At 34.3% G+C, this 26962-nt stretch overlaps 1 protein-coding gene across 9 annotated transcripts in view; it reads left to right on the forward strand.

Moving 5' to 3' along the window:
- Positions 1–26962, forward strand: part of ATP8A1 (ATPase phospholipid transporting 8A1) — a 118783-nt gene that overhangs the window by 15416 nt on the left and 76405 nt on the right. For 3 of the 9 annotated variants that reach the window (XM_068943009.1, XM_068943007.1, XM_068943014.1), the window contains exons 4-15: positions 1186–1284; positions 2868–2913; positions 6860–6900; positions 10479–10552; positions 12477–12546; positions 13259–13386; positions 16612–16723; positions 17621–17786; positions 18331–18458; positions 20148–20225; positions 22889–22977; positions 25901–25945. In XM_068943009.1, the coding sequence (XP_068799110.1) occupies positions 1186–1284; positions 2868–2913; positions 6860–6900; positions 10479–10552; positions 12477–12546; positions 13259–13386; positions 16612–16723; positions 17621–17786; positions 18331–18458; positions 20148–20225; positions 22889–22977; positions 25901–25945 (1076 nt within the window). Of the gene's footprint in view, positions 1–1185; positions 1285–2867; positions 2914–6859; positions 6901–7747; positions 7822–10478; positions 10553–12476; positions 12547–13258; positions 13387–16611; positions 16724–17620; positions 17787–18330; positions 18459–20147; positions 20226–22888; positions 22978–25900; positions 25946–26962 lie in introns of those variants that run through there. The other 6 variants (XM_068943010.1, XM_068943008.1, XM_068943013.1 and 3 more) reach the window with 4 other exon arrangements.

The following is a 26962-nucleotide window of genomic DNA, read 5'->3' on the forward strand; positions in this document are numbered from 1 at the left end:
GTCATGGACTTATTCACCATCTCCTGTCAGGCTATCAGTGTGAGCCCAGGGTACTAGGAGTAAGAAATGCAAGGTAATGGAACCACAGTATGGGATAGTAGTCCTTTGCTTTCACATTTTGGCTGGAAAAAGTGTGTAATTGGGATGGGGGCACGTGGGCCTACATGGAGGGGGGAAGGTAAGGTTGGAAGAGCTGAACAAGTACCTTGAGCCTTTACCACATAGCCAACACATAGGCATTTGCCCCACATCAACTTATTTCTATCTGGTTTCCACTTAAATTGCTTAAAAACTGTGGTCTAGGGTATCCTTAAAAATATATGTGTATCTCATCTTATTTTAAGAAACACAGCATATGTATGTGTAACGTTCTTCTTTTTGCCACCACTGCACTGTGAATCCAAAAGAAAATGTCTGCAGTTATATTTAACATTGGCTGTTTTTCAAAACTTTTTGTGATAAATTGAGGATTTGTCGTAAACATTGAGGCACCACTTAGTAATATACTCTGTTCTTCAAAGATCTCATCGTAGTCATATTGGCTGCATTACCTACTCTAAATCTGTTCAAGCAGCAATTCTGTCACTAATTAACACTGCCATTAGAAACTGCAGACAATATATAGATAAGTATGGATGATGAGGCATCAATGTATATCATACAAGTAGCTGTCTCCTCCCTGCATTTACTTTGAGTACACATGCATTCGCTTACATCGTTTGTACCTGTACTTACTTATAAAAATAGATTTCTTATGATAATCTGGCAGAAAGTGGCTATTTGAAATTTGTCAGTTAGCAACTAATACAAAATACTTGTTACAAATTGAAATGTAAGGAGCTAAAAATGCCTTTGACTTGTATCTACTCTGACACAAATCTGTAAACTGAAAAAAAACCAACCCTGTATTTTATAAATACATATTTGAATTTGGTTTGAAACACTGAAGAAGAAGGTGATTCTTCCGCAGATTCTAGAACCTCTGGAAGTAACTCCATTGAATACTATTTAAAATACAACTTTCTGTTGTTTAGTTGTGCTAGAATCAGAAGAAGCTGATACAATGACCCTCACATGGAAATAAACAGCACCGTGTGCAAGTTCTGCTTCTTATAATAAAAATGTGTTTTTAGCTGGGAATACAAACAAAGTTTTTCTCTCTCTTTTTCTTTTTCTTTTTCTTAGCAAATTCCCGATGTATCACCAACAGGTCGTTACACAACATTGGTTCCTCTCTTATTTATTTTAGCTGTAGCTGCAGTCAAGGAGATAATAGAGGATATTGTAAGTATTTAATATAAATATTTTGTAAATAACTTTCAAATTTTTGATAGATTATATTACAGAAATGTTGAATAAATCAGTGTGAAGCCATTCTTGGCTCCTGAATGTTGTTCTAAAGCTAATTCTGAGGATGAAATCTTTAGAATATGGTGTTATGCTTTGAAAGCACTTACTATATCTAGAAGTGACAATACCATGGTAAAACAGTGATTAATGTTTATTATATAAAGTAATTGTTTTTTTTAAGTAACTCATTGTAGTCAAACAGTTCTCAGTAATGAAGTACAAGCATATTGAAAATCAAGTGTGATTTGGAACCAAAACTAGTAAGTTCTGCTGACTCCAAAGAACCTAGTCAAGCGCAGAGTATTGCCACTTTTCTCACACAAGGGCTCTGATAAAAGAAGTTTGGAACGTATTGAATTCATCTCGGTTGGAATCTACTTTAAAACCAAGTAACCTTTTAAAAATTACCTAATTAGACAAGTTGTTTTTTCTTCCTTCCTGAGCATAGTCCTTCGCTCCCACTAATAACACTTGTGAGCTGGATTTAACTTCAGCCTCTGAATGATATACCAGATTTTAAGAATTTATAGAAATTTTTTTTCAATTCTAGTTTTTAGTGTTTCTCATGCTCTGATCATGCCAAACCACTGTGTAAACAGGTCTCCTGTTTTACTCACTATACTTAACCCACTGGTAGAGCTAGTAGTACTTTTCCCTAGCAATGAAAGGAGCTTCGGTTTGGCAATGAGAGGGTGCAATCGCTGCAAGTATTTATCCTAAATCAGCAGCAGAGTGAGCCTGTGCTCAGTTTCTAGCATCCTAGTAGAGTTTTCTTCTGTGATGGGGAAGACGCAAAACTTAGCAATGCTAGACTGTAGGATAAACCTGCTCAGGAAGAAATGAATTTCTTACTCCTAGATATTTTGTTTAAACTAGTATTAAATTTTTGTAGCCAAAATGAGTTTAATTATGCCTTGAAAATGCTACTGTTTATAGCTGCATCAAAAGATTTTTACCGAAAGATTTTTAACAGCTATGTGAAAAGTGAGAGACACCATGGCATTTTAGTTGTGGGCTGGGTTTTTTTGTTATTGCTTTGCTTTGTTTTGTTTTGTTTTTGGTACTATTGCAGAAGTCTGTAGGGCATTTGCGTGAAAGTCGTATGTTCACTCAATAATTGTTGCTTGCTTTGTTATCTAAATCTGATGCTTGTTTGAAGAATGATTCTATGATCGTTGTTTTTTTAAGAATCATCTCACAGTTGTAGTGGAGGGTAGAGTTATGGTACGTAAATAATAATATGGTACATAAATACAGCACTTCTGTATCCAAAGGAATTTGTCTACGTTTTTGCCCACATGGGAGGATATCTTAGTTCCAGGCTAATAGTGTTATACTAAGTGATTTTTCCTGATGATCAGGACTATGCGAGTCATCTGTAGGTCTGTTAAAATGTTTTTAAATCAGTTTATTTAATTCATGACTGGGAGGGAGTAATAAATGTAATGTTTATCTTAAGTGCGAAAGCTTTTTTTCTGTTAACAGGCATCATTAACCACTGTGTGTTTTTAATTCAGAAAAGGCATAAAGCTGATAATGCAGTGAACAAGAAACAAACTCAAGGTAGGAATTTTTTTTAAGCCTCCTAACTGTATTTTGTAGAGGGTTGTTTTTGGTTAGGTTCTTTGCAAATGGTAGTAATATAATCTAAGGTACTGAGTATGCAGGTAATTGAGCTGGAAACTGCTAATTCAAATTATTTCAAAATTAGAACCTAAACATTTAAAATGACAGTTTACAGTCATTTTGCAGTTGCAAAATGAAATATAAGCTAAAAGAGATCTGTAAGGTTCCTAAGAAACTTTAGAATTCACTCACTTAACACAAGTGATGCTGTTAATTGATCTAGTCACAGCTCTGAATTCAGTGGGTCCAAGTTATGATGAAAAGTCTATGAATTTATAAGTTCACAAAACATAATTTTAGTCAACCAGCAAATCTGAAATAATTCAGTTTAGGAACACTCTGGAATTGGAAGAAAAAGCCATGAAATTAAACTTTTTTTTTTCATGCTACTGCAAAGCTGTGGCTAAAGACGAATGGAAGTGTTTGTGAGAAATGAAGGCAATTCTAGCTAATATGTCCTATAACAATAAAGACACTTGTCAGACAGAAAATCCAAATTTAATTCCCACTTTGCTACTCTTGAACTTCTCATGTTAGCTGTTCTGAGGTAAGCCTTTCTTGATAGGGCTGGTTCTGTTCTTTTAAAAGAGAAGGACTAGGTTTCCTGTGATTTTGATGTTGACGTATTTCATGCTTTTCATAGAAGAGAATTTTACAGCTAGCTGTGGAATCTTGCTTATTTAAAATAAAGCAAAACATAGTACTTGAGTTTTTTTTATGGAGGATTGCTCTCGTTGACTAAAGATATAAATTTCTAGTGGCTAACAATTTACCTAATTCTGATTATATAACATCATTTCGAACTCTAAATTTTAAGCGTTACATAAATTGTGCATAAAGCTTAAGTTTTCTATAAAATTTATGTAAGACAGAACATGAACTTATGCAACAAATGAGCTAGTAGCTCGATAAGAACTATGGAAGGAATAGGGCAGGGACGCAAAACACCCGATTCTGATGAATATGTTGACTGGAAACATTAATTTCCTTGTCTCTAATTGCTTGAACCGTAAGGCATCTCAGCATACTTTCTAGGTTGGACATTTTTAGCAGATGTTTTAGGTAGAGCTAGGAGATGTTTAGGAATATTGTACAGAGAACAGAACTGGAGAAACAGATAAGACAATCTCATATCTGTACATAAAAACAAAGAAAAGCTTGATGCAGATATCCGTAATTCTTTCATCAAGCATTCCTAGCTTTTGAGATTGTGAACAATTCTAATTAACAGTGAATCTTCAGGTACTTTCTCAAACTTTCTTCAAGAGTGTACAGTTTTAAATGAATAGAAGAGTGTTGTTTTACTGTCTTTCCAGCCTCCTCTCCTTTGTTACCTCTCATGAGGCTCTTTAGTGACTATTCCTAAAATTCCAGGCATACAGAAGAGCATCTTTGAGTTGAAATTGTAATAAGGATACACAGATATTGCTAGCACTGAAAAAGAAGTGATTATATGGTTCATATAAGCATTGCTTAGTGTACTGTTGTCAAAGCAGTAATTTAGAGGTTAATCAGTATTGTACTCTCTAACTTTTTTTTCATTTATTCAGCAGTTCTGTAACCTAGAAAAGTAGCTAGCTATGTGTTTAGTGTATTATATATCCAGCTCCACTTTTGGTTATCTTTTAAATATATAAAATTGTGAATGAAATGGCACGTACATGTATAGATCTGTATATGGGTTTCCCTTCATTTGCTTATTCTTAAATGACCATCATTTAATTCAAGTTACAGTTAAGCTTAAGTAATTAACTTTCTAAACTTCTATTACTATAAATACTTTCGCAGAAGATTTTTGACTTACTAGGCTGCATTAGGGATAATTTTGTTACTCCAGACTGAATAGCTAAACACCAGGACACAGTCATGCACTCTGGCACAGTGAAGTATGTATTTCTAGTGTGGTGAAGAAAACTTCTGTCGGGGAGATGGACCATGCCTATTAACAACCTTACTTTTGAAGTCTGGTTTTTGGAGATACTAGCTGAAAAAATGGGGGTTGTGGCTTTGAAAGCCGGGCTGCTAAGGCTATGACTTTTTATGGGCAAATTCTCTAACGGTTATATGACAGGTGAATCGGAACACCGCTTCAGTCTGTCTTTTAAGAAAACAGATCTGACTGAATGTCAGTGATGTTAATTGTGCTAACAAGTTTATTGGATCAAGCTAGGGGTAGACTACTCTGAGATTCCAAGTCTCACAGTACGTTCTCATGAGTCTGACTCATCTGTTTGTGAGCTCATTTTAACTAGCTACACTAGACAAACCCAGCAAAAAAAAAACCCTACAGTTTCCTACCGTTTAGTAGCTTAAACTGGCTCACCAAAGGGTCTAAGCAGCACCGGTGCCAGCACACATTAAGCAGTGAGGGCACGCACCTTTGCATGGGATGAGGGCAGAACAGGACCTCCCTCCCCTTGGCAGTGGTAATGCAAAGCTGCACATCTGGCTGCACTTTTTAACAAGCCCCTGGACAACTCTGGCAGCTTATTTACATTTTGGACTCGCAAAACTCCCCTGTCATAGTTATGCTACTAAGGAAACAAGTGGTTGGTGGCACAGTTATCAAGAGTTACTTGGGACAATATTGCTACTGGTTCTCACACTGTGGATCTGTGATCTCCCTTAGTGAAAGGCAATGGTTTGTCAAAATAGATTTTGTGTATTGATGATTGAGTGGTGAGTCAGTCATGAAAATATCTTGCTTAATACCTGAAAGGGAGGCTGCTCCATTTACCGCTCCGAAGCATATTGGCACTGATACATTTGGGAGAAAGGGCTGAGAGACTTTTTCACCTCTTCCTGAAGAATTGTTAATCAGGTTAATTGGTGGTCCAGAGAAATCCTTGAGGTATACAAGAAGTAAGGTCAATCCAGGCAGAACTGGAAAGAAGATTTAGATGTAAAGGCGATATTTTTTCTCAGATTTTGATCCACTTTTGTGAAATCAATGTCTGCTTTCATAATAATTGGTTTCTGATTAGGTGCTTGGATAAGCGTTCTAACAGTTTGCAAGCTGAGAGACAGTGAAGGAAAGCAATCTCCTGGAGCTGTCTGAATATTGATACATGTCAGTACACGGTCCTTTCATTTTATTTTGCACATCAATTTTCAATACCTTTGTAAGTGATGTTAATAAAGATTTCACCATTATCATTCTCTGAAAACATAATCCTGGCAATTAACTGGCAAACAGGGCTTTGATTTTTGTATTGTAGTAGCAATGCTTAAAACTAGGGTAATGAAGTGTGCCTGCAATATTCATTACAATGTCAGGAAAATCCTATACTAAATCTTATACTGAATGGCATGGATTGATTTGGGGGATCCACAGTATATTTATGGAGGTGACATTTCCAGATGACTGAATTTATCCTGAAATTCCATGGCCTGACAATAACAGTAAGGACATCTGAATCCTAAGCCTACTGGTGACTTTGTATGAGCCTTTTTTAGGACATGATCCTCTTGTATGTGTTTAAACTGAGCAAAAGTATATTCTTGGATTTATTTCCCCCCCCCCATAATAATTTCATAACGTTTTTTTCTTACTCTGGAACTTTTTATTCCAGTTACTAAATTTTCTTAGAAGATATTTCTCCTGCTAAGATACAATAATGCACATCAGATTTAATTGATACTCAAACCCTGTAAAATGTCATGATTAACTTTATAATAAGTTTCTGTGGTACAAAAACTGTCATGCAAAATACGTATTACATAATTGAGGTGCTCTACATGAATTTATGGAAACACAGCATGCTGTAACGTGCTATGTAAATGTGCTGTGTCTGTATGGCTTTTATTAACAACTTTAACATATACCTGTATATTACAGTTACATGGTACAACTGGAGAATTTTCCTTTCTTTTCTTTTTTCAGTACTACGGAACGGTGCGTGGGAGATTGTCCACTGGGAAAAGGTATTTATATTTTCTGGGGATTCTTAGAGCATAATACAATTTTCATATTTGCTTTATTTCTCCAAATAATTGTCATTAATAAGAGTGAATAGGTATCATGGGAAATGCGTAACTTGTATTTTATTATTTATGTTTGTTAATATTTGTCTCTTAAAGCGTGCTTTCAAGTCAAGTCATTTCTGTTGCCATTAAACTGTGGGTTTTAAGTTCGGTGAAAAATCACCTGAATAATATGATTGACTTAAGATTTTTCACATTTGGCAAGCTTTTACAGTTCATTAGAATTATTTGTAGTGATAAGCAAGAAACTTCTTTCTGGGAAGTAGTTACTTTGTATTTGTAGATTTATTTGGCCTAACGCATGAGAACTTTAAAGCCTATTAAAGGTCAACTTTCTAGGTAAAAATGTTATACAGTCCATCTAGTCCCTTAGGTTTATTGGTTTCCATACCTGAAAGCTTGAATAAAATTTGTCCTAGAATGATTTGGAGGCAAGAGTTAGGTTTATACATTTTGGGGAAACCACGATGAGGACTATAATATGATGCAGCAGAACTGTGATCTTAGGAAGATGAGTTTCTTCTTTAACTCAGCTTCAGTCTACCAGTAAAATATTTATTCCAATAACTAGCAAAAGTAAAGAAGTATGTAGAGAGGGTCAGGATTAGGCCTATTAAGGTATAGGTTTCCAAAGATCTCCAGTGACCTTTACCTGATGCCTGTAGTCTCCTTTAAGTTTCTGTTAGTCTTTCTAGCAAATTCAACAAGTTAAATATTTACTCTGCTTAAAACAAAGGGATAGTGTATTTTGTTTGAGACCATTAACCAATTCCCAGTTTTCTTTCAGGTAGATGTTGGAGATATAGTTATAATAAAAGGCAAAGAGTATATACCTGCTGACACTGTACTGCTCTCATCAAGGTAGAGATGCCCACTGATGCTTATAGTGTAGAGGCTGGTTTCTCTACCCTGCGTTTATTTATTTATTTATTTATTTAATTTGTGATTGCTCCAAGGAAATAAGGTATAAACAAAAGTGCTGCTTCTTTCAAGTGTAATTTTTTGTTAATTTGGGCATTTATGATTTCAGGCAATGTTTTTTAAATTGTGTCAATTACAATTTTAAAGTTACACTGGCGTTCTGTTTACTCCAGAGAAAAACTTGGTATGTTACTTTGGTGTTGGATATAATTTTAAAAGTCTGATTCTCTGCCTAAACATTGGACCTCAACTGCTATATTTAACCAGGTTGCTTGGCTTTTTGATATAGACATAACAAATTACATCTTAAAAACAAATCAAAATATGATATATTGCAGGCAGCAGAAATGAGTTTTAACAGATAAAGTTGCCAGTTTTGATAGTTGAATCGGGAAAAAAAATGTGAATGTAAGACGTGCACCATCAAATTAGCAGTGTCTTTATGAACTGAACATTCAATTTATTCTGTAGTATATATTTGGAATAATCTCATGTACTGAAAGCAAGACTTAACTTATATAATTTAACGCTGTAACACTCTTACATGGACAATCAGAGGTTGTTTATCATCATTTCCTTGGACAGTTTTATTTAAGAAATCCACATCTTATGTGGAAGATGCACATTTTTCAACATCTATTTGATCAGGTCAATAGACAGCATAGTCTAAGGTTTTTCTTGTTTTGTTTTAGTTAAGATTTTTTTAAAAGATCGATTGTATTTCACATTATTACTTTGAAATTACATATATCTGTTTTGTGATAGAAGTGGAAGCTTTGCTGAAATGCATATAATTATGAATCCACTAATACATACAATTAACAAGGTTAGAATCTTATGCATGTCTGTGACAGATTCTGGTGAACACTAGTACATCGTTCATTTCGTCTTCCATTAGAGCTCAAAAGTTAGTGTAGTTATTTCTAAAATATTTCTAATAACTTATTAATCAAGTTTAAAATAGCCAGACAATTCTGTAAATTCTCCCATGGTCTTTATTTGTTCAATGCTAATGTTTATCATAACTTCAGATGTTTGATTATCTTCTCTAAACCTTTTACTTCTCCACCCAGAGAAGCATTTATAATTTCTGTTGGTGATTCTCCGCCCATATCTTTATAGACAATACACCAGGTGGCAAGAACACTTGTTTTGCTGGCCTGAGAATAGCTTCTTTCAGGCCAACTGTCATAAGCTAACCCTCATATCTTATATTAATTAGTGTAGGCTAGCCAGTTTACATTATCTCAGAACAGCTTTGTTCTATTCTTCCTGAATTAACTCCTGAAGCTAGGGTATAGTCTTTGCCTAGGTTTCTTCACTGTTTTGCCCTTTTTGGTTTGGGAGGACGCTTGTGTTGCAGTATTCTCCGGTCATATTTGTACACATTCAAAAATGGAAACCACTCATTAAGCTTTCTTTCTATGCCTCCTCCCTTGCCTCCCCTCTCCCAATAATCATACAACATATCTTGGTATATTGAAACAAGATTTGGCTGCTACTGGAATTGTCAGGACTGTTATTTCTTCTTCACTTCTCCCCACTTTTTTATTTCCCCTTTGTCTCAGAACATTGTGTCTCAGCAATGACTATTATTCACCTTGAATTGTCCTGTCAGACTTTCTTCTGGGATCCAAATTGCCAAGATGACTCCGTGATTCCCGATTGCTTCTCTGGCCCCAATTCTGAAATTCTTACAGCTAAAACTTCTTCCTTAGTGGTATTACTGGAAACCTGTTGTAACCTTTTTTCCAGGAGAGAACCTTCTGCCTCTGCGTCACCTCTGTCTACCTACTAACGTGTACTCTCCTTCTCAAAGTCCCATCTTCACGTGGCCACACATTCACCAAGAAGACAGTGTCATCAGTTTGGATTTCTAAGTATTTATTGCTCGCCAGTTACATTTTAGGCCTCGACAGTAATGAGAATCTCTGGACCTGATTTTATTTCTAACTGTTAATATCTGGTTCTTTTTGTCAGCAGTAGAGGTTTTTGGGGAATAAGATTATCTTAATTATTTTAGGAAACTAATCTCTCACGGTGGAAGGACTCAAACCTCCAATGTTTAATTCCTTTTTGTTCTTTCTAGTTCCTTGTAAATTGAAACTTACAGAATTTAAACTGAAGATACAAAATCATTTTCAGCGTGTCTGCCTCTAAGACTTCTTGTCACCTAGCTTTCCTGAAAAGTTCATGGAAAATCTTTTGTTGCTGTGATTTTTCTCTTTCTCTGTCTCTCTTTCCCTCTCTCTCTCTCTCTCTTTTTTTAAAGTATACAGTGGCTAGAAAAATTTTCAGCTGAGAAATAAGCATGACAACGTTTTATTTTTAAAGTACAATATCAGTGTTCTTTGTGACTTAAAATTGATGCTTTAGAGTAAAACAATTCATTTGAGTAAAAATGAGAATATTTTAGCTCTTTTCTTTCTGACCTGATTAAAATAGATTTTGAAAAAATTGTCCTCAGACATTTTAATTAACATGTACTGTTTGTATAATAATTTCAAACTCTGTCTTTTTGTCTTTGTCCATTTGTTTTATTTTTTTTCCCGTCACTTATTTTTCTGTTCTAATCATTTTTAAACTGGGATGTGTAGGTGGCAGTAGGGGAAGTAGTGAAAGTGACCAATGGGGAACACCTCCCAGCTGATCTCATCAGTCTGTCGTCAAGGTTAGAATAAACTAGTTTGCACAGGACGTGCATGTGGGTCCTCATATACCAAATAGAGAAAACGTTGCTGCTCTGATAATCTTTGCTTTGCTGTTCATCATTCTTAAACAAAACCCACACCTTTGATAACATTACAAAAGGTTCAGTTGATAAATATATAGATCATTGCAGTGTAAGTACAGGATAACACTCCAAGAAATGAAAACTTGTTTCAGTCCTTCTTTCTGTTTTTACATTATCGCCATTGAATTTTGTCAGACAAGTTCTCATTAAACACACAGTAAAACACTAGGCTAACCATATGTTTAATTCCTTAAAACAAATTAAGAGGAATATACATGTTCATGCCAACTTACTATTTTCGAAAAAGAATATAGTATAATGTTGATAGGAGTGGTAGAGGACCCTCTGCACAAACTTGGATGTTGCACAGTCTCTGCTGCATGCAATGGCAAAAGCAGCGCTGTTCTTGTGTATTGTGACAGAATGCATGTTACTTAGACATGTCAGCTTTATGCTATTGTCTGCATTGTTACTGCACTTTATTTTTCCCTAACAAATCAATGCCTTGATCTAATTAATTTCCTTTGGAGGTCACTGCTGTCTGCTAAAGTAATTATAATTAAGCATGTGTCTCACTTGAAGTGTCTTTGCTGCCTTAGTCTTTAGTCTTTCTTAAAAGTGCTGCACAAATGTATTGTTCGTTTTTTTTTAGTTAACTAATAAAAAATACCGGAATTAGAATAATGTTTTATATACGTGATTCCATCCAAGCAATCTAAGCAGAAGCTATTTACATTTTTAGAAAAGTTTGCCAAGGAGAAAATATTAGCCTGGGAGGAATTTGTGATAATGATCTATCCCTTTTTAATGCCTATGCTTTACAAAAATATATTAGAGTAACCTACACAGTTCTAGAATGTTTGCAGGATAAATTTAAGTCATTTTTAACAGCCACTGTTGCATTAAGATAACAAAAAAAAAAAACCTTTAATATTGGATTTTCATGCTAGAAAAGAAGGAAAATCTTACAAGTCTTAAAGTACTCTGTAGAGCAAATATTTCATCTTTTAGTTCTTACTTTTTTTTAATGACTCTTCTGCTTCTTTATGGGATCAAAACTTGTTTCCACCATAGATATAAATATTAGATGCTCTGTCCTCATGTCCAGGAAATGGCAGCTGAGTGGAATAATTCAGAAATCCTGATCTGTTAGATCTATTCCTATTTACCATCCACTTGCAGACAAGTCATTTTGTCTTTCTATATCTCCATTTTTCTAATTACCATCCTTATAATGGGTATAATACAAGAAATTTAAAAATATTTTTACAAAATACAAAATTGCTGTTACATGTTACAGCATGTAACATAGTGTTGAAAAAATTAAAGGGAAGGGATAAGCCACTTATCAGTGTATGTCAAAAGGATAAACTATTAATGTAGTAGTGTTCTGCATAAACTTAATTTTAATTTAAAAAAAAAATTCTTAAAAATTACATTAAAAGAACTGAGATATTTTGAGAGCTGTATTATGGTATCCCTAATATAATTGTATGGGGGGGGGAGAGTGGGAGCGGGGGTTGTAATAAAACTCTTTGCAAGAAAACTTTCATATCTAAACTACTGCTGAATGTACATTTGTGCCTGCATGTAATTCTCGTACAAAAACTTAAAAAAAACTTTGACTATGTACAAGATTTTTAACTGTGTTTGATCTAAGAAGACAAGTTTTGGCAAACTGCTTTCTGGAAATGTAAAATACTTTTAGTAATTTTGTGGATTTGACTTAAAGTATTCTGGTTTTGAAGACTTCATAAGAAAAAACAAACTGAATGCATAAGTATGTATTAGAAGAGTATAAGAAGTTTGTGCATTTTGGCAGTAGAATTTAAAATTAAGGAAAAAAAAATTTTTTTTATAGTGAACCACAAGCTATGTGCTACATCGAAACATCAAACTTAGATGGTGAAACAAACTTAAAAATTCGACAGGTAGGAATTTCATTTTTGAGTATACTGCTAAAATTATTTTTAGTCTATCACTGCTTATTTAAAATGCATGTATATAGCTCACTAAGAAAAGCATGGAAACGTTTTAGAAAATTAACAAGAATTTTAGAAAGCTATGACATTTTAGTTGTTTGAATAAAAATACTGTGGACTATTGGCATCTCAAATTATATGTATTCAGTGCATCAAGCGCAATGAACAAATACTAACTGCTAAGCCGTGCCTTGCACTTTGTTTTATGCTTTTTCTTTGATAGAATAAGGGCAAAAGGTTTGTAGTTTTGGTGTTGGCTTTAGTTTTAGAGGAGAGAAGCAGAGAAGACTGCCCTGCAGAAAGAATCTGAATTGCCAGATTTGCCCTTAATGGACAGACGCAGAAGGTGCAGGTGACAGCTTTTAACCGAATGTGCTGTTTGTATGCAGGGGCACACTTGCTGAGCTATGTGATTGGGTTTTGGGGGGGTTGTGACCCTGTTTCCATCAAGATATTACAAGATACCAAGGTGACTTTTTGACTGTCTATAGTGGCCAGCAGTGTGACAGCAAAATATAATTGTCTCATTCAATTCCAGTGGAGATGGAAGTTCTTGCTTTAGATATTGACTTTCTGGTCTTGCATTATTAAACTTATAATACATAGATTTACATATTGGAAAGCGATTTATAATGTCATGCCAAACAAATTTTGTTCACAGGGTTTGCCGCTGACATCGGATATAAAGGACATTGAAAGCTTGATGAGACTTTCAGGCAGAATTGAATGTGAGAGCCCAAATCGACATCTCTATGACTTTGTTGGAAACATCAGACTGGATGGGCATGGGTATGTAAATCTGAAGAAAAAGATCTCAGTGGAATCCAACATATGTTATTAAACTACTCGATTTAAAATATGAATTCTAAAGTCTTTATTCTTTTAAGAAGTTAGATTTTACCTTTCTAGTCTTATGTCTACAACTTGAGTTTGTATACTAGATGACCTTCAGAAACCAATAGCTATTATTGATACAAGGACATAGTTATCACATTCTAACAGCGTTTGGGGATCTGTAGGTAGTAACTCAGTTTTTCTGCATCTCATTCTTTGTCTATTAAATCTCTATTATAGAAGTCGAATATAAAAAGTTTCTAGGGCATTTTTAAGTTGTAGTAGAAGCAAGTCCATTACTATATACCTCAAAATCTTCTAATTAGATGTAAGACTGTTGCGTTTAGTTGTACGCAAGCTACATCTAAAAGACGTTTAATACCTTCATTTCCTGAAAATATATTTCTATAAAAATATACAGCTTGAGTGCAATTATAACATACATGCTTTAAAGCTGCTTAGAGAATTCTTAAAATACTTATGTGTTTACCTGATACTGATATTTGGAGTCTTCTGTGTGGTCAAACCTAATGTGGTATATTAGAAGTATAAAATTCATTACTATATCCAGAATTGTTGAATTCTTCATTTCCAAAGACTTTTACAGGATTTTTTTTGAATTTGGTAGGCATTTATTTCTCCATATGGAATATTACTCATGTTTGTCTTTCTAAACTGATACATATATATATATATATATATATGTGTGTGTGTGTGTGTGTATATGTGTATATATATATATATATATATATATATATATATATATATATATATAAATTATAACATACCTTTTTTATATTCCATTTTTTATTTACTGATTTCTTACAGATGCATTCCGGGAGTTTTCAGTCGCAAGAGCGTGGATCTATTATAATTCCACTGTACTTGTCATTCAGAAGAGAAAAACACTTACCTGTAATTCTTCTCTGAAGGTAATAGTTATAATAGATCCACACATCCATCCTTCTTCCCTGTCTAGGGGGAAAAACATACTTTTATTTTTAATTGAATTATTTAATTTTAAAATTTGGTTAAAAAAGGAGCATCGAGTGTGCTACTGCCTGTTATGCCTCACGAATGTGTAGGAGCACGCCATCTGCTGGTCAAGCAATTTACCATTTGAGAGATTCAGTTAACGGACTATTTAGAATATAGTTCTTGTGCAGTAGAATAGTTCCAAAAGTGTGGCTCTAATATATTATTTACCTTCAGTGAAAAAGAATTGCAGGTAAGTAACTCTTTTTGGATCCTGACCTTATTTCCAACCTGAAAAATCAGGGATGAGTTCTCTTTCTGCACATATTAGAGGCAGTGCAGATTCATCTAACTAATATTTATCCAGATCTTAAAGACCGATCTTCTGGCTGTTTTGATTTCCACTTTATCCACTGTCATCGTAACACTTTTGCAAGAGCAACAAGAGAATAATGAAAATATTTCTTCCTCTTCTTTTTTCTTTCACTTTAGATAACTGATTGGAATGCCAGACTACTATGGTTCATAAATGTTGTACCCTGATAGACTTTTTCTGTCTCCTCCTTTTGAAAAAACCAAAGGTTCTCTTTGCTCTTTTGGGTATTCAGTATTCAAGAAATAGAGTTATTTTGGCTTTTAGCTGTATCCATGGACTAGAAAGGCCAAAAGAAGTTTTCACCTTTTCCTTAGCTTTTGAGAGTGTTAACTCCTCTCTCGAAGGTGTTCAGCTCTTTCCATTATGCTCATGAACATATAGAAGCGTATCACTTGTTTTTTGCACAATGAAGACAATTAACTAGAGAAAGGAGGGAAGTGCCTTGATAAATTTGAAATAAAAATTCCAAAGGAAAAAGGATGAGCGAATTAAAAACAAGGTCAGATATTGGCTCTTCAGATCTAAAATAAACACTTTCTTGAAGGCTTTCTTTGAACGCTTTGGATAAGACCGAGTGATGCTAGATAAGCAAACACTTTGATTTGTAAGCTTTCAAAGGTGTCCTAGAAATTAAGAGGTCTTAATATAGCAGTGACAGCCCTGGCAGGAAGATACGCTGAAAGAGCTGGACTTTTTTGTAACCATAATAGGCAGAGTTTATATAATAAGCTGCTTTCACTTCTTCACTTAAGTAGTTCTTGCAGCCTTGATGGCAAAAGTTTGCTTCATTAGGACCGCAGATGCTTTGTGTAATGATTTTAAAGATGCCTTAATTCCAGGGAAGTGAAGAATTCAAGGTGATATGATATGAAAGGAAGAAATATACATTTATTACTATTTGTTTATGATTAGTGAATTCATTATCCCCATGAGGCTGTTAGGGAGCTCTCTAGCTTTTAAATGTTTAGTTAGACTGCGGTTTAGGCCAAAAGATGCCAATAAAAATGATTAAAATAAAATCTTTTTAAGGATAAGTTTCCTGTCCATTTCTGTCAAGTGACGGAATTCAATTAAATAGTGAGTATTAATATATACAAAACAAATGGCTTTAGGAAGAATTGCAAGGTGTTGTGTAAAGACAAAGTTTATTCTCTCCTATTTGGGAAAAAAAGGCTTTTAGTAGTTCCAGAATGAAATGCTGGGGTAGATGGGGAGATTATTTTCCGGTCTAAACAATAAAACTTCAGAAATAGTCTGTAGGAACAGGTGAAAGAGATGGGACATATCACTCCTTAATGTATTCCAATTGAAAACTGAATTACACTGTCTGGACTTCAAGGATCTTCGCATCTTCACTTTCAGCCTTGTGTAGAGAAACATCATCATCTTGAGAGAGGTTTAGCACTTCTAGACTGGTAAAATGGAGAGTTCAAAGAAAATTATTTAAATTGAGAATTGTTTTGGAGATCAATTTTATGAGAATACCTGAAGTTCAGCATAAAAGTTTAGAAAAAACTCTGTAGTCATAAGTCAAAGGCAAATTAACCCATATCTTTAGCGACTGTATTCAAAAGTAAGTGGTAAGTCGTATTTTTGCAAACTTAACTTTGTGGGCTCCCCATAGGACTTGCTTTGAACTGTCAGTTTATTTTTTAAGTCAATACACAAAAAAAGCTGTAAAAATTAAGTTCCTAGTGTATTTACCGTAAGCATCCAAATTGCTAGTGATGCTTGAGAAATTAGCTAATAAGCTTTAGCAGCTGCTGGTTGCATTTATTCTTTGAAATAGATTATTTTGATGATAAAAATATAAAATTGCTTCCTTCCAGTACTGTTCCTTTGGGATCTGATCAGATTCTTCTACGAGGAGCTCAGTTGAGAAATACTCAGTGGGTTCATGGAATAGTTGTCTATACAGGACATGATACAAAACTCATGCAGGTTTGTCACTTGGAATTTTTCTAAATTCTCTGTTTTATTAACTCTTTCTATCACTATTATACAGAATGTTTTTAAAGAAAACATAGTTGGTTTCAATATAGTAGTTAAACTGTTGGTAACAGATCATCTTATGAAGTAAAACAATAAAAATAAAGCAATTTCTTATTATAAATGTTAGACAATTATTAGTTACTTAGCCACAGAGTATTTTTTCTACTAGTAAACATATTCAGTGGTACTGTTTTGTAACTTATGTTTTGAAAACTATTTTATTAGCAAGTTGGATCGTTATAGTTTGCCTGTTCATCTTTTTTTATTTTTGACTGCTCCTAAAACTGTCCTGTTGTGGAGCTTTCTTTCAAGTATGAAGGTAAGCTTTCTTGTCAGAAAATGAAGTGAAATTTTACTCATTTGCAAAACAATGAGGAAAAAAAGTTCTCAGGCCATGAAGAAATATTTCCTAGTGTTGCTTGAAATATCCAAATTAAAAAGCTTCTGTCAAGAAAAATGAATGTTTTCAGTTTGGTCGTGCATGTCTCCTACTTATTCCTTTTCTGGTTTGTGAAACCTAGTTTGACTGTTCTTAGTATTAATTAGCGATTGTCTTCTATAGCTTTGGGTTTATGTACATAAACTTTTAATGTTTACTGGTAGCTGTTGCTTTTACGAGTGTTCTGTGTGATTGTTTAAAGTGCTTGTGATACAAATCTGCAGCTTAAATTCAAGAGTTTGTCTTTTTTAAGTGAAATGATTATGCAGTATGTGATGATCTATTTGTGAGAAAATTTAGAAAAGGATGCGATAATTTACAATTCATTTTTAAAAAAAGAGAGAGAGAGAGAACTGTATGCATACCTCTTAATATTTAATAGCCAATGTTGTTTTTTTCTTTTGCAGAACTCAACAAGCCCACCTCTTAAAATGTCTAATGTGGAACGAATTACGAATATTCAGATTTTGATTTTGTTCTGCATCCTTATTGCCATGTCTTTGGTCTGCTCTATTGGTTCAGCTGTATGGAATCGAAGGCATACTGGAAGAGACTGGTATCTTGATCTAAACTGTAAGCTGTAAAATAATTTATTAATATTTTAGTGTTCAATTGCCCTTAAATTCTTGCTGTCTGGAAAGGAGGATGTTTAACATTCAACTTTACATAGTGTTGTTTTTTCATCAGTCTTTATTGTATGTTGACTGAAGTCATTAAGCTAGGTATGTACACATTCCCTGTTCTTTTAGAAGATTGATTAAACTCTCTAATCTCATATCTCTGTTTGAGGTAGTGTGAATTTACCTTTTTCATAGTTTTCATTGTGGGGAAAATAGGATGGACAGAGGAAACTTCCATTCCATTCCACAGTTGCCACTTCAAAAAAGTCAAACTTTAAAAAGTCATATTTAGAACTAGATTCCTATGTAAAGATGTTCTAATCAGGTTATTATCTTAAAATGAAGGAATTAGTCAAAGAATGGAAAGGCTGGGAAGTTTGCTTTTCAGAAATTAACACAGCATTTTAAAAAATCAGCAGTATGTGGTACTCTGAGTACTATAATTTTATTTTGGTATGGTCTTAAATGTTTTATGATATGTTTTGTTTTTTTGGCAGATGGTGGAGCAAGCAATTTCGGGTTGAATTTCTTGACTTTCATCATTCTCTTCAATAATCTTATTCCAATCAGTTTGCTCGTTACACTTGAAGTTGTTAAATTTATCCAGGCCTATTTCATAAATTGGGTAAATATTATTCTTACTATAATTTCCATAGACTTCTAAAATCGAGTGGTTTACAAGTGAAAAGATTAGCTAGTCATTTTTCTGAATGATTTATATGATTTCATTTGTCTAAAGGAACATTTCTCAGATTTTTTTACTTAAATACTTATTTTAAGTGTGTAGCTGCTTATTGGAATCTGAGAAGGCAATGATAATGTGGTTTTCTTTAGTGTTTCTTTAACAGCACAGGATTCATTTTTTGGAGCAGAACTACTGTTTCAAGTGCTTTATCCCTTCTCATTCGAAGTATTCAGGTGTGAGAACTTCAACCAGATTGAGATAAAACTGGATAAAACTACTGGATTGCAAAACGCTCTTTTATGACCATTTTTCTTTCTGAGCTTAGTCTACACTTTCTGTGCTTTTCATCGATTTCCACCTCCCTCCCTGCCACAGTTTAATGCTTTTGTACAAAGCCAGTCTCTACTGGTATAATCTTCTACAAAATAGATAAAGATCATTTTGTTGTCCCTTAATTTTTTCCTAGTCCTCCCCTAGACAGGGGGAGGAAGGATTGACTTTTAAGTCATCTAATTGCATTTAGTATCATGCCTTCAATTTTTCCCCCCAAAAATAACTTAATCGTATCTTTCTGAGCTCTTTGATCTGATTCCTTGATCAAATGTGAGAAATGGATTTATGTGTGAGAGATGTGATGTCATACAAATATAAATAAATGAATATGTACTATAGCAGGTAAAATTTCTTTTGATTTTAAGAGTTAAATATTTTTGCAAGCGGAGAGCTATTATTGATTTTTCATTTCTTTTGTGATACAGCACGGATATTGTTGACAAATAAGATAATGCAACACAATCCTTCATTTATATTCTATATTCCAAAATAAATACTGGATAAAGGTTTTGCTGGACAGGAGAAAGAATATAACCTAAGTTGAATGAATTGATTTATAACTAGTACTCATAAAGAAATCCTAACAAAGACAATTTTGCATTTTTTTCCCCCCAGTTTCACATAACAAAGTGATAAATTGACTTTTGAAGACAACTGTCTTAATCTGGGACACTGGATATTTACTGTCTTAAATGTGATTGCTGTGTGTATGTGTACAATACGAGTATAGAGGTGATCATCTGCAGTCTCTAGCACTGCATTGCCAAACCGTACCATATTTTCATTTTTTCCTATATTTAAAAACTAAGCTTTGAATTTTTTGGAACAAGCGAAAGAAATACTTAACAGTGTACCCCATGTTTGTTTTTGTGTATTCTTAAATTTATCTCCATTTTTTTTGTCTCCAGAAATATTTATATTACCATTCAGAAATGGCTGGTTGTGAATACGGTATAGATAGATAAAACTGACTTCTCACTAAATATTACAATATAGTGTTTCTACTTATTGGTCTCTATTTTTGATAAATTTGTGAAACAGTTGTTCAATAATATAAATCACTGGGAGTAAAATCCTAATGCATCATATAGTTTTGTTTTAAAGAGAAAATCTAATTTCTGTTTGGGATTCTTGGAAGTGACCTGACTGTGAGTTCCTCTGTTGAAATAAACAGAAGTGGATAGCTTGTATTCATGTTTCGTCTATTTTTGTTCATTTAGCCTCTCTGTTTATAAACTAACATTTTTTATAAGAAGCTGTGGAAGACAAACTTATATATATTTTTTTTTTCTGTAGGATATAGATATGTGCTATGAACCTACGGACACTGCTGCTATGGCTCGTACTTCCAATCTAAATGAAGAACTAGGACAGGTACAAAGAAATTACTAGCTCTAACTCAGTGTGGCAAATTGTGCACGTGGTTTTAAAATCTAAATTATTAAAATAACATGAGGGTTTACTTTTAAAACTGGTATTCTTGCCTTAGTCTTTGTTTTATTTGCCTTTTTTTTTTTCTTAATTTTGTCAGAGATGCTTCTTTAAAACATTTTGCAATACTTACAAGGTAAATATTTGAAGCTAGTATTAAATGAGCAAAATCAGTTCTTTGTGTGTGTGGTAATCCAAGATTCCAAATGGTTTTCTAAGGTAATCCAAGGTAATCTAAGTGGGTCTTTGGCTCCATATTTAAGTGTGTTTATATATTACATAGAAAACAGTGTTGAAGTATATTATTAAAGTTGCAAAGTATATTACTCAGAGGAATTCTGAAGAGTTAAGGCTGTCTGTGGCACACAAATTTAGTCTCTCTCTGTATATACTATGATAGCGTGCATCTTTGTGTCCATATGGTTGTTTTTTCATGCACGTGGTCTTGCTCAATAGAGACAGTCGATATGCTCTAGGACTGAATCATGGTTGTATAAAATGAATAGGTTTTTTTTCTTTCTTTTTAAATGCCTTCCCCATTTTTTGCCACAGAAGACTGAAGGTCATGAACGAAACAGGAGCTAATAGCTGAAATAAGTCCTGGAAGTTTGGTCTTTATTCTCTGCGTTTTCCTTCAGAGTTCCCATGTCATACTGAAAAATTAGTCAGGCTTTTCACAAGGGCTCACTAATTGTGTCTTCGTTGTTTTATGCAAGTGTGACTTATTGAATTATCTCTGAGGCATGCTTGTAGAAGTACTTGTTGTTATATTTACTGTTTCAGCCAATTACATTTGCAGTCTTGCTTTGAAAACATATTCAACATTATGCTCTTGCTGGTACACTGATTCTGTAGAAAAAATAGTATATGTTCATTTAACTGCAGTCATAGTACATACAAAGTGTATATACTCTTGCATTTGCTAATCTAGAATTTTTTCCTAACTGATTCTTTAGCTCGTTGCATGGGAATGTAAAGGTTATTATTATTGTCTGTTATTCTTGGAAAGCTAAACAGAGAATTTTAGCCATGTAGCGTCATCCAACCTTTAGGATCTGATGCTTAAGAGATCTGTCTGCCTTTTGGGAAAACAGTATCAAGCAACAGACAGCATTTGTAGCTTAACATGCTCTAATATGAGTCTATATAGGGGAGGATGAGCCCTTTTGGTCACTGGATTTAACAAGTATGTACAGATAGCAGAAACTTCTTGTTCTGTTCCTGGCCTTAAAGGGAAGTATACTCTAGTTAGGGGAGAGACTGTTAAATCTTTGCTTTCTTTCTGTCTCATTTTATACCATCCATCAGATTTTCTTTCCTGGTAGTTAGCTTGTCATTCACGTTCCCGTTTTTCCACCTTGCCACTGGAAGTTTCTCATCCAAGTCATCATCTGCAACAAGATCTAGTCAAACTTATTGGTATCTCCAGTTTTAGATTTTTGCCAGATGCTTGATTTGGTCACACGTTAGAAGATTTTTGCAGGGAGACAAAAGTACACCGCTGACAAAAATAACAAGTTTCTACTCTAAAGTTCATGTGGGACAGAGATATTGGAAAAAAAGATTTCCTAGAAGAGGTCTCCAGGTTTTTAAAAAGGCAAAACACTAGTGTTTTTTTAAAAAAAAAAAAAAAAAAGTTGCATTTAGTTCGCTGCGGTTCCTGCTTTCCGGTTCTGCGCACCACCGTCACAACCACACACACGGACAAAATCAATCTTGAGGCATAAGCTTGGTGCAGAAGATTTGTCTTAACAGTTGATTCAGCAAAATGATAACCTATCAGAAATAGAATCTTTAAGTTGGAGATACTGAGTAAATTTTAATAATACATAGTGTTACTAGCTCCATCTATAATATATAATACAGTTAATTCATAATTAGGAATACTGTGACTTTCTAATGAAAAATAATTTTTTATTCATTAAATTGAAGTTTCAACTTTGAGTTTATCAAAGCCATTGTTTCATCGCAGACCATTTCGTCATGTATTAACTTTTTTCATAAGATTAGGTTTAGATTACGTTTAAAGATATCACAGATCTGTGTATTTTAGCTCCAGTTTTTGAAATAGCGTATGCAGTAGTTTCTGGTGGGGAAATGGCTATGAGGTTAGGGAAATGGGAGATCCGGAGTAGGTAAAAAGGAAGGTATTTCTTTTATTCCTGCAACGTGATGGTTTTTTTTTTTTAATGTTATGAATTTATGAAGATTTTTCTGTCGTAAAAAGAGAGGTTTAGAAACGTGCATAGATACTCTTCTTTTTCCACCTGGCTCTCAATTGAAAATTGAATATATTGCTGGCAAAGTCGTTAGTCTTCATTGGTTTTGGCATATCAACAATATAAAGAGTGAGCAGTAGTTAAGCATACCACCATGCACTGAAGCAAGCATAAGTTTCATGCAGTCTTGATTGCCTCTTTGGAAATAGGTATCAAGACTCTGCAACTGCAACATTTGTGTACTGAATATATTTATATCCTATGAACTATGTGAAGTTTGCAGAACTGGAGAAAAAAGATATTTAGTGTGCTAATAGGCAGGAATTCTAATAAATATGTAAATAATTATTGACAGTTAATTTGTAACTAATTTTACCATTTGTTTAGGTCAAATACATATTTTCTGACAAAACGGGTACCCTGACATGCAATGTCATGCAATTTAAGAAGTGTACCATAGCAGGAGTTGCTTATGGGTAGGTATTTTTATATATACTCATTTCTGTAACTGTATACCTTTCTCTTCTTCCGTTTATATATATATATATATACACACACACACACATACACATACACACACATACATGTATGCATAAAGTTAAAGATATGTTTAAAACAAACTTATACTTGGCAGTAGATCCAATTTAGAATCAATTTGTTTGTGGCTATGAAATGTTACTTGTAAGAAGGCTGTAGTCCTTTCTCATTTCAGTTATAACACCTCTTTTTGGAAACAAACAAAGATATAGATACCAAAGACTTAATGTCGCAAAACAGCTTCAATATTTCTGCTTCTTCTATGGCTCGGTCTGCTTAAAGCTATTATTAAAAATGACTACCCTCACACTTGCAGAAAACTTCTACACGGACAAATAGTTGTTCATGCTTTATATTTCATGTAGGCACATGCCTTTACACTAAATGCTATGCAAGATGAACAAGAATTTGGATTACACTGCTATAACATGTAATCTGAGTGGTTTTTAAGAATAGCTTTTAAGTGGCCTAACTCCAAATGTAGATATTTATTTGGAGAGATTTCTTAATAGTTAAAAGCAGACAAAGCATTTTATTACTTACTGTCCACAGTTGCAGCCACGTCCTTCAAGTGAGTTTGTGGAAGCCTCAAAGTTCTCAAGGTGTTTACTTGCAAGAAAGGCATAAGAGCAATAAATAGAGCAGAAGTGCCTACGTTATAGATGCCAGCAGTAAATGAAATGCTGGGCCTAGACAGGTCTCAGAACGTTCACTAGAAGATAACTAGACACCTCTAGAACGTCAAATGTTGGGCAGAGACCCAGCAGAGGTTATGAAATCTTAAATTTTGAACTTGTGCTAAACTGGTGTTTGGGCTTTTGTGCCTTTATGGTTTTGGGGGGCTTTTATGGGATCATTTGGATCCCTTTGAAATCTTAACATAATTTTGAGGAGTCTGATGCATGCTTTCTGTTTTGAATACTTAGATCCTCATTATATTAGTCATAATGGTGATTTTGTTATTAATAATTTCATTTGAATAAAATATGGTTTCAACCCTGATACTTCAAAGAACAAACGAAAAAAATCCCACAAAAGCCACCCTTTATTTTGGACTCACCTTTCAAGCACATGAGCTAGTCATGTAACATCAGTGAAACTGCACTGAGCCATCTGTTTTCAAATTCTTTGTATAGCAGTTTTGTAAGCTGAAAAGAACACACTATTGATAGTGGCACTTGAACATTTAATATTCAGTTCCTTGTACATCTTTATCTAAAGTTGATATAGCACAAATTTTCAGACTTCTCCTTTGCAAAACCTGTGTGTTAAGGTACATTAAGAGAAAGTGATCTCATTTTTCTTGCTGTGCTTCCCAGCTCCTGTTCACCCCGTTTTGAAAATACATTGGCATTTTTAATGAACATTACTCTGTTTAGAAGGCAGTTTCTCTGTACAGCAAGTAGCTGTTAACTGCGTTTCTCATGGCTACTCTGACAACAGATTCACACTCTCATTCTCTGTTGGTGCAGATGAGAGGAGACTGGGATTACAGAGAGAAGGGTAGAAGTGATTGTTCCATTTTCCATGCCTCTTCTTTTTAAATGTAGTGTAATTAGTGATATATTCCAACCTGTGTCATCATAGGGCCCGATGTTTCACATGCTACAGTTAGCTGTGCTGATCAATGTTATTTGAACTCGGCCAGATAAGCTGCATTAATATAGCAAGAAAGACTACGTTTTGTTTAATGTGAAACTGCAGCAAATTCTAGCAATTGAATGTCTTGTTCCTTAATTAGGAATAAACATTTCTAAAATAGTGAAGAACAAGATCCAGTTGGCTTGGAGACCCAAGATGAGCTTTGACAGCAAATGGGAAGAATTAAAAAAGCAGCAGCAAGTCTGAGCTACCTTAGTGCCCAGTGATGGGAGCACTGTCCCAGGATTCCATGCCGTCACAGGAAGGAGTTGACCCTATTTCTTCCTTCCTTTGAGTGTGTGTTTTAATCAGTCAGACAACATCTAAAATACTTTTTTTTTTTTAAAAAAGCAGTAACTGACTACATTTATGGTAGTCTTCATTCTGTTTAGTATGCACTGGTCATGACTTCTTAAAAGACTGGATGTATTTTCTCCCTATTTTCTGACTGAGTCTTGCTTAGATGTGTTAGAGGTGGCAGGTGTGATGTGACATGTCATATTAGATGTGATGGTTGGTGAGGCTGAACCAATTTTGACATGCACAGAAAACAAAATCATAATGCGGTTAGATGTTTCAAGTGAAACAAGGGTAATGTTTCAGCCTGATAAAGTTTTCAAAGTTCAAAGGGGGGGGTCTTTTTTCAGTGAGCCCTTCTTTTAGCCCTCTTGGAATTAATTCCTAGCTGTCGACCTCATTCTCTTTTTGTTGTAAAGATTTTTTTTTTTTTTGAAATCTGGTCCTAGCTATTCTCCCTCAGTTTCTGAGTACGTACTACGTTTTCTTGCATTCAAAATGAGTATATTCCAGTTTAAAACTGACTTTTTACCCCTTTCCAGAACAAAGTCACAGTAGTAACAGCCTGTTCAACTGTTGTGTGTTAGACTTTGACATGGGCTTCTGTATAAGAATTTGTTGGTTAATATATACTGAAATGTGAATCTGGTATAAGTTAGTAAATAGACAAGCTTTATATCAAAACAAAATAACAGAAATTACCATTTATAGTTTATAAAGCCTCAACAGAAATATCAGACCTTTTGCAATACTTTATTGTTATCTAGGTACTGGGAAAATATTCATTAAGATGCTTTTAAAACTTTCTCTTTTTAGTGACGTAATTTCACTAACTAATTTCTCTTTTACACATGATCAAATTTTGTAGCCTTTGTGATTCTTTTTCCTCTACCTGTCTCTATTCCTCCTTTACTTTTTGTGCAGCCATTGCCCTGAGCCTGAGGATTATAGTGTTCCTTCAGATGATTGGTAAGCTCTAAAAATCATTTAGTATATAGTATTTGTTTAAGATTCGTGCTTCATACCAGTCAGATGAATAGATTTTTAGAAATAGAGCTAAATATGAGATATTTTTCTCAGAAGTCATTTTAGCTTCAAATTGATGCAGGCTGATTGAGGCTTATACAATTTTATGTTGACAGAACTCTAAGTGCTTAGCTTGGGTGCCCTGCAATAGAACTGTTAACTAGTACAGTCGCTGAGGTGTAGCACCGTTGTCCTGCTGACAATACAATTCAGAATAGCTATTGGAGAGCGAGTTTTGGTCATTTATACAGGTATCAAGGTAACTTTGATCAGACTGTTGAAGATGTTACCTAGCAATAAGTTAGAAATGATATCTGTTTAAAAAAAAAAGGCTTAACTTGAGAGTGAAAAATATGTAATAAGCTATTGCTAATATTTTACTTTCTACAAAGAGTCTTAGAAAATTAGCACTACCTGTTTTGTTTTGTTTTGTTTTTAACTGAAATTGAGGTTAAAGCACCCAAATGCTCCTGGAGCCAACATTAATCTTTTGAACAGGGATCTCAGGAAAGGCTAAGTCCTGGCTTCCTTTCTGTTACCATCTGCATGATGCCGTGTACTGCCTTCGTTGTTCTTCCCTAAACCAAACATTGGCTATCCCGTTCAGAATTAGCTTAAATAAAAAGGGGACAAAAATTCATTTGCGGTCTTTAAATTATAATTATGTTTGTTGAAAGTCAGGGCAAGATATTGCACCAAAAGCTGTGCAGTATGTTGTCTCTGTAGGGTTTAAAAGTTTATAAGGAAAAACTTGCTTTGCTAGATTAGAATTAACAGTTCTTCTAGATCAAAAAAAAAAAAAATGGAACAGAATCTATCCCCATGTGTACCCAAAAAATCTCACACCCACATACGTGCCCCGCAATGCTACCTGACCTGGATATCCATGTTGGTTGTAGTGGCCCATTTTTTACAAACGTGTACAGGCATGCCTATCTATACATAAATGAGTGTTTTTAT

This window comes from Struthio camelus, chromosome 4 (assembly GCF_040807025.1).
Source record: "Struthio camelus isolate bStrCam1 chromosome 4, bStrCam1.hap1, whole genome shotgun sequence".
In the NCBI taxonomy this organism is placed as follows: Eukaryota; Metazoa; Chordata; class Aves; order Struthioniformes; family Struthionidae; genus Struthio; species Struthio camelus.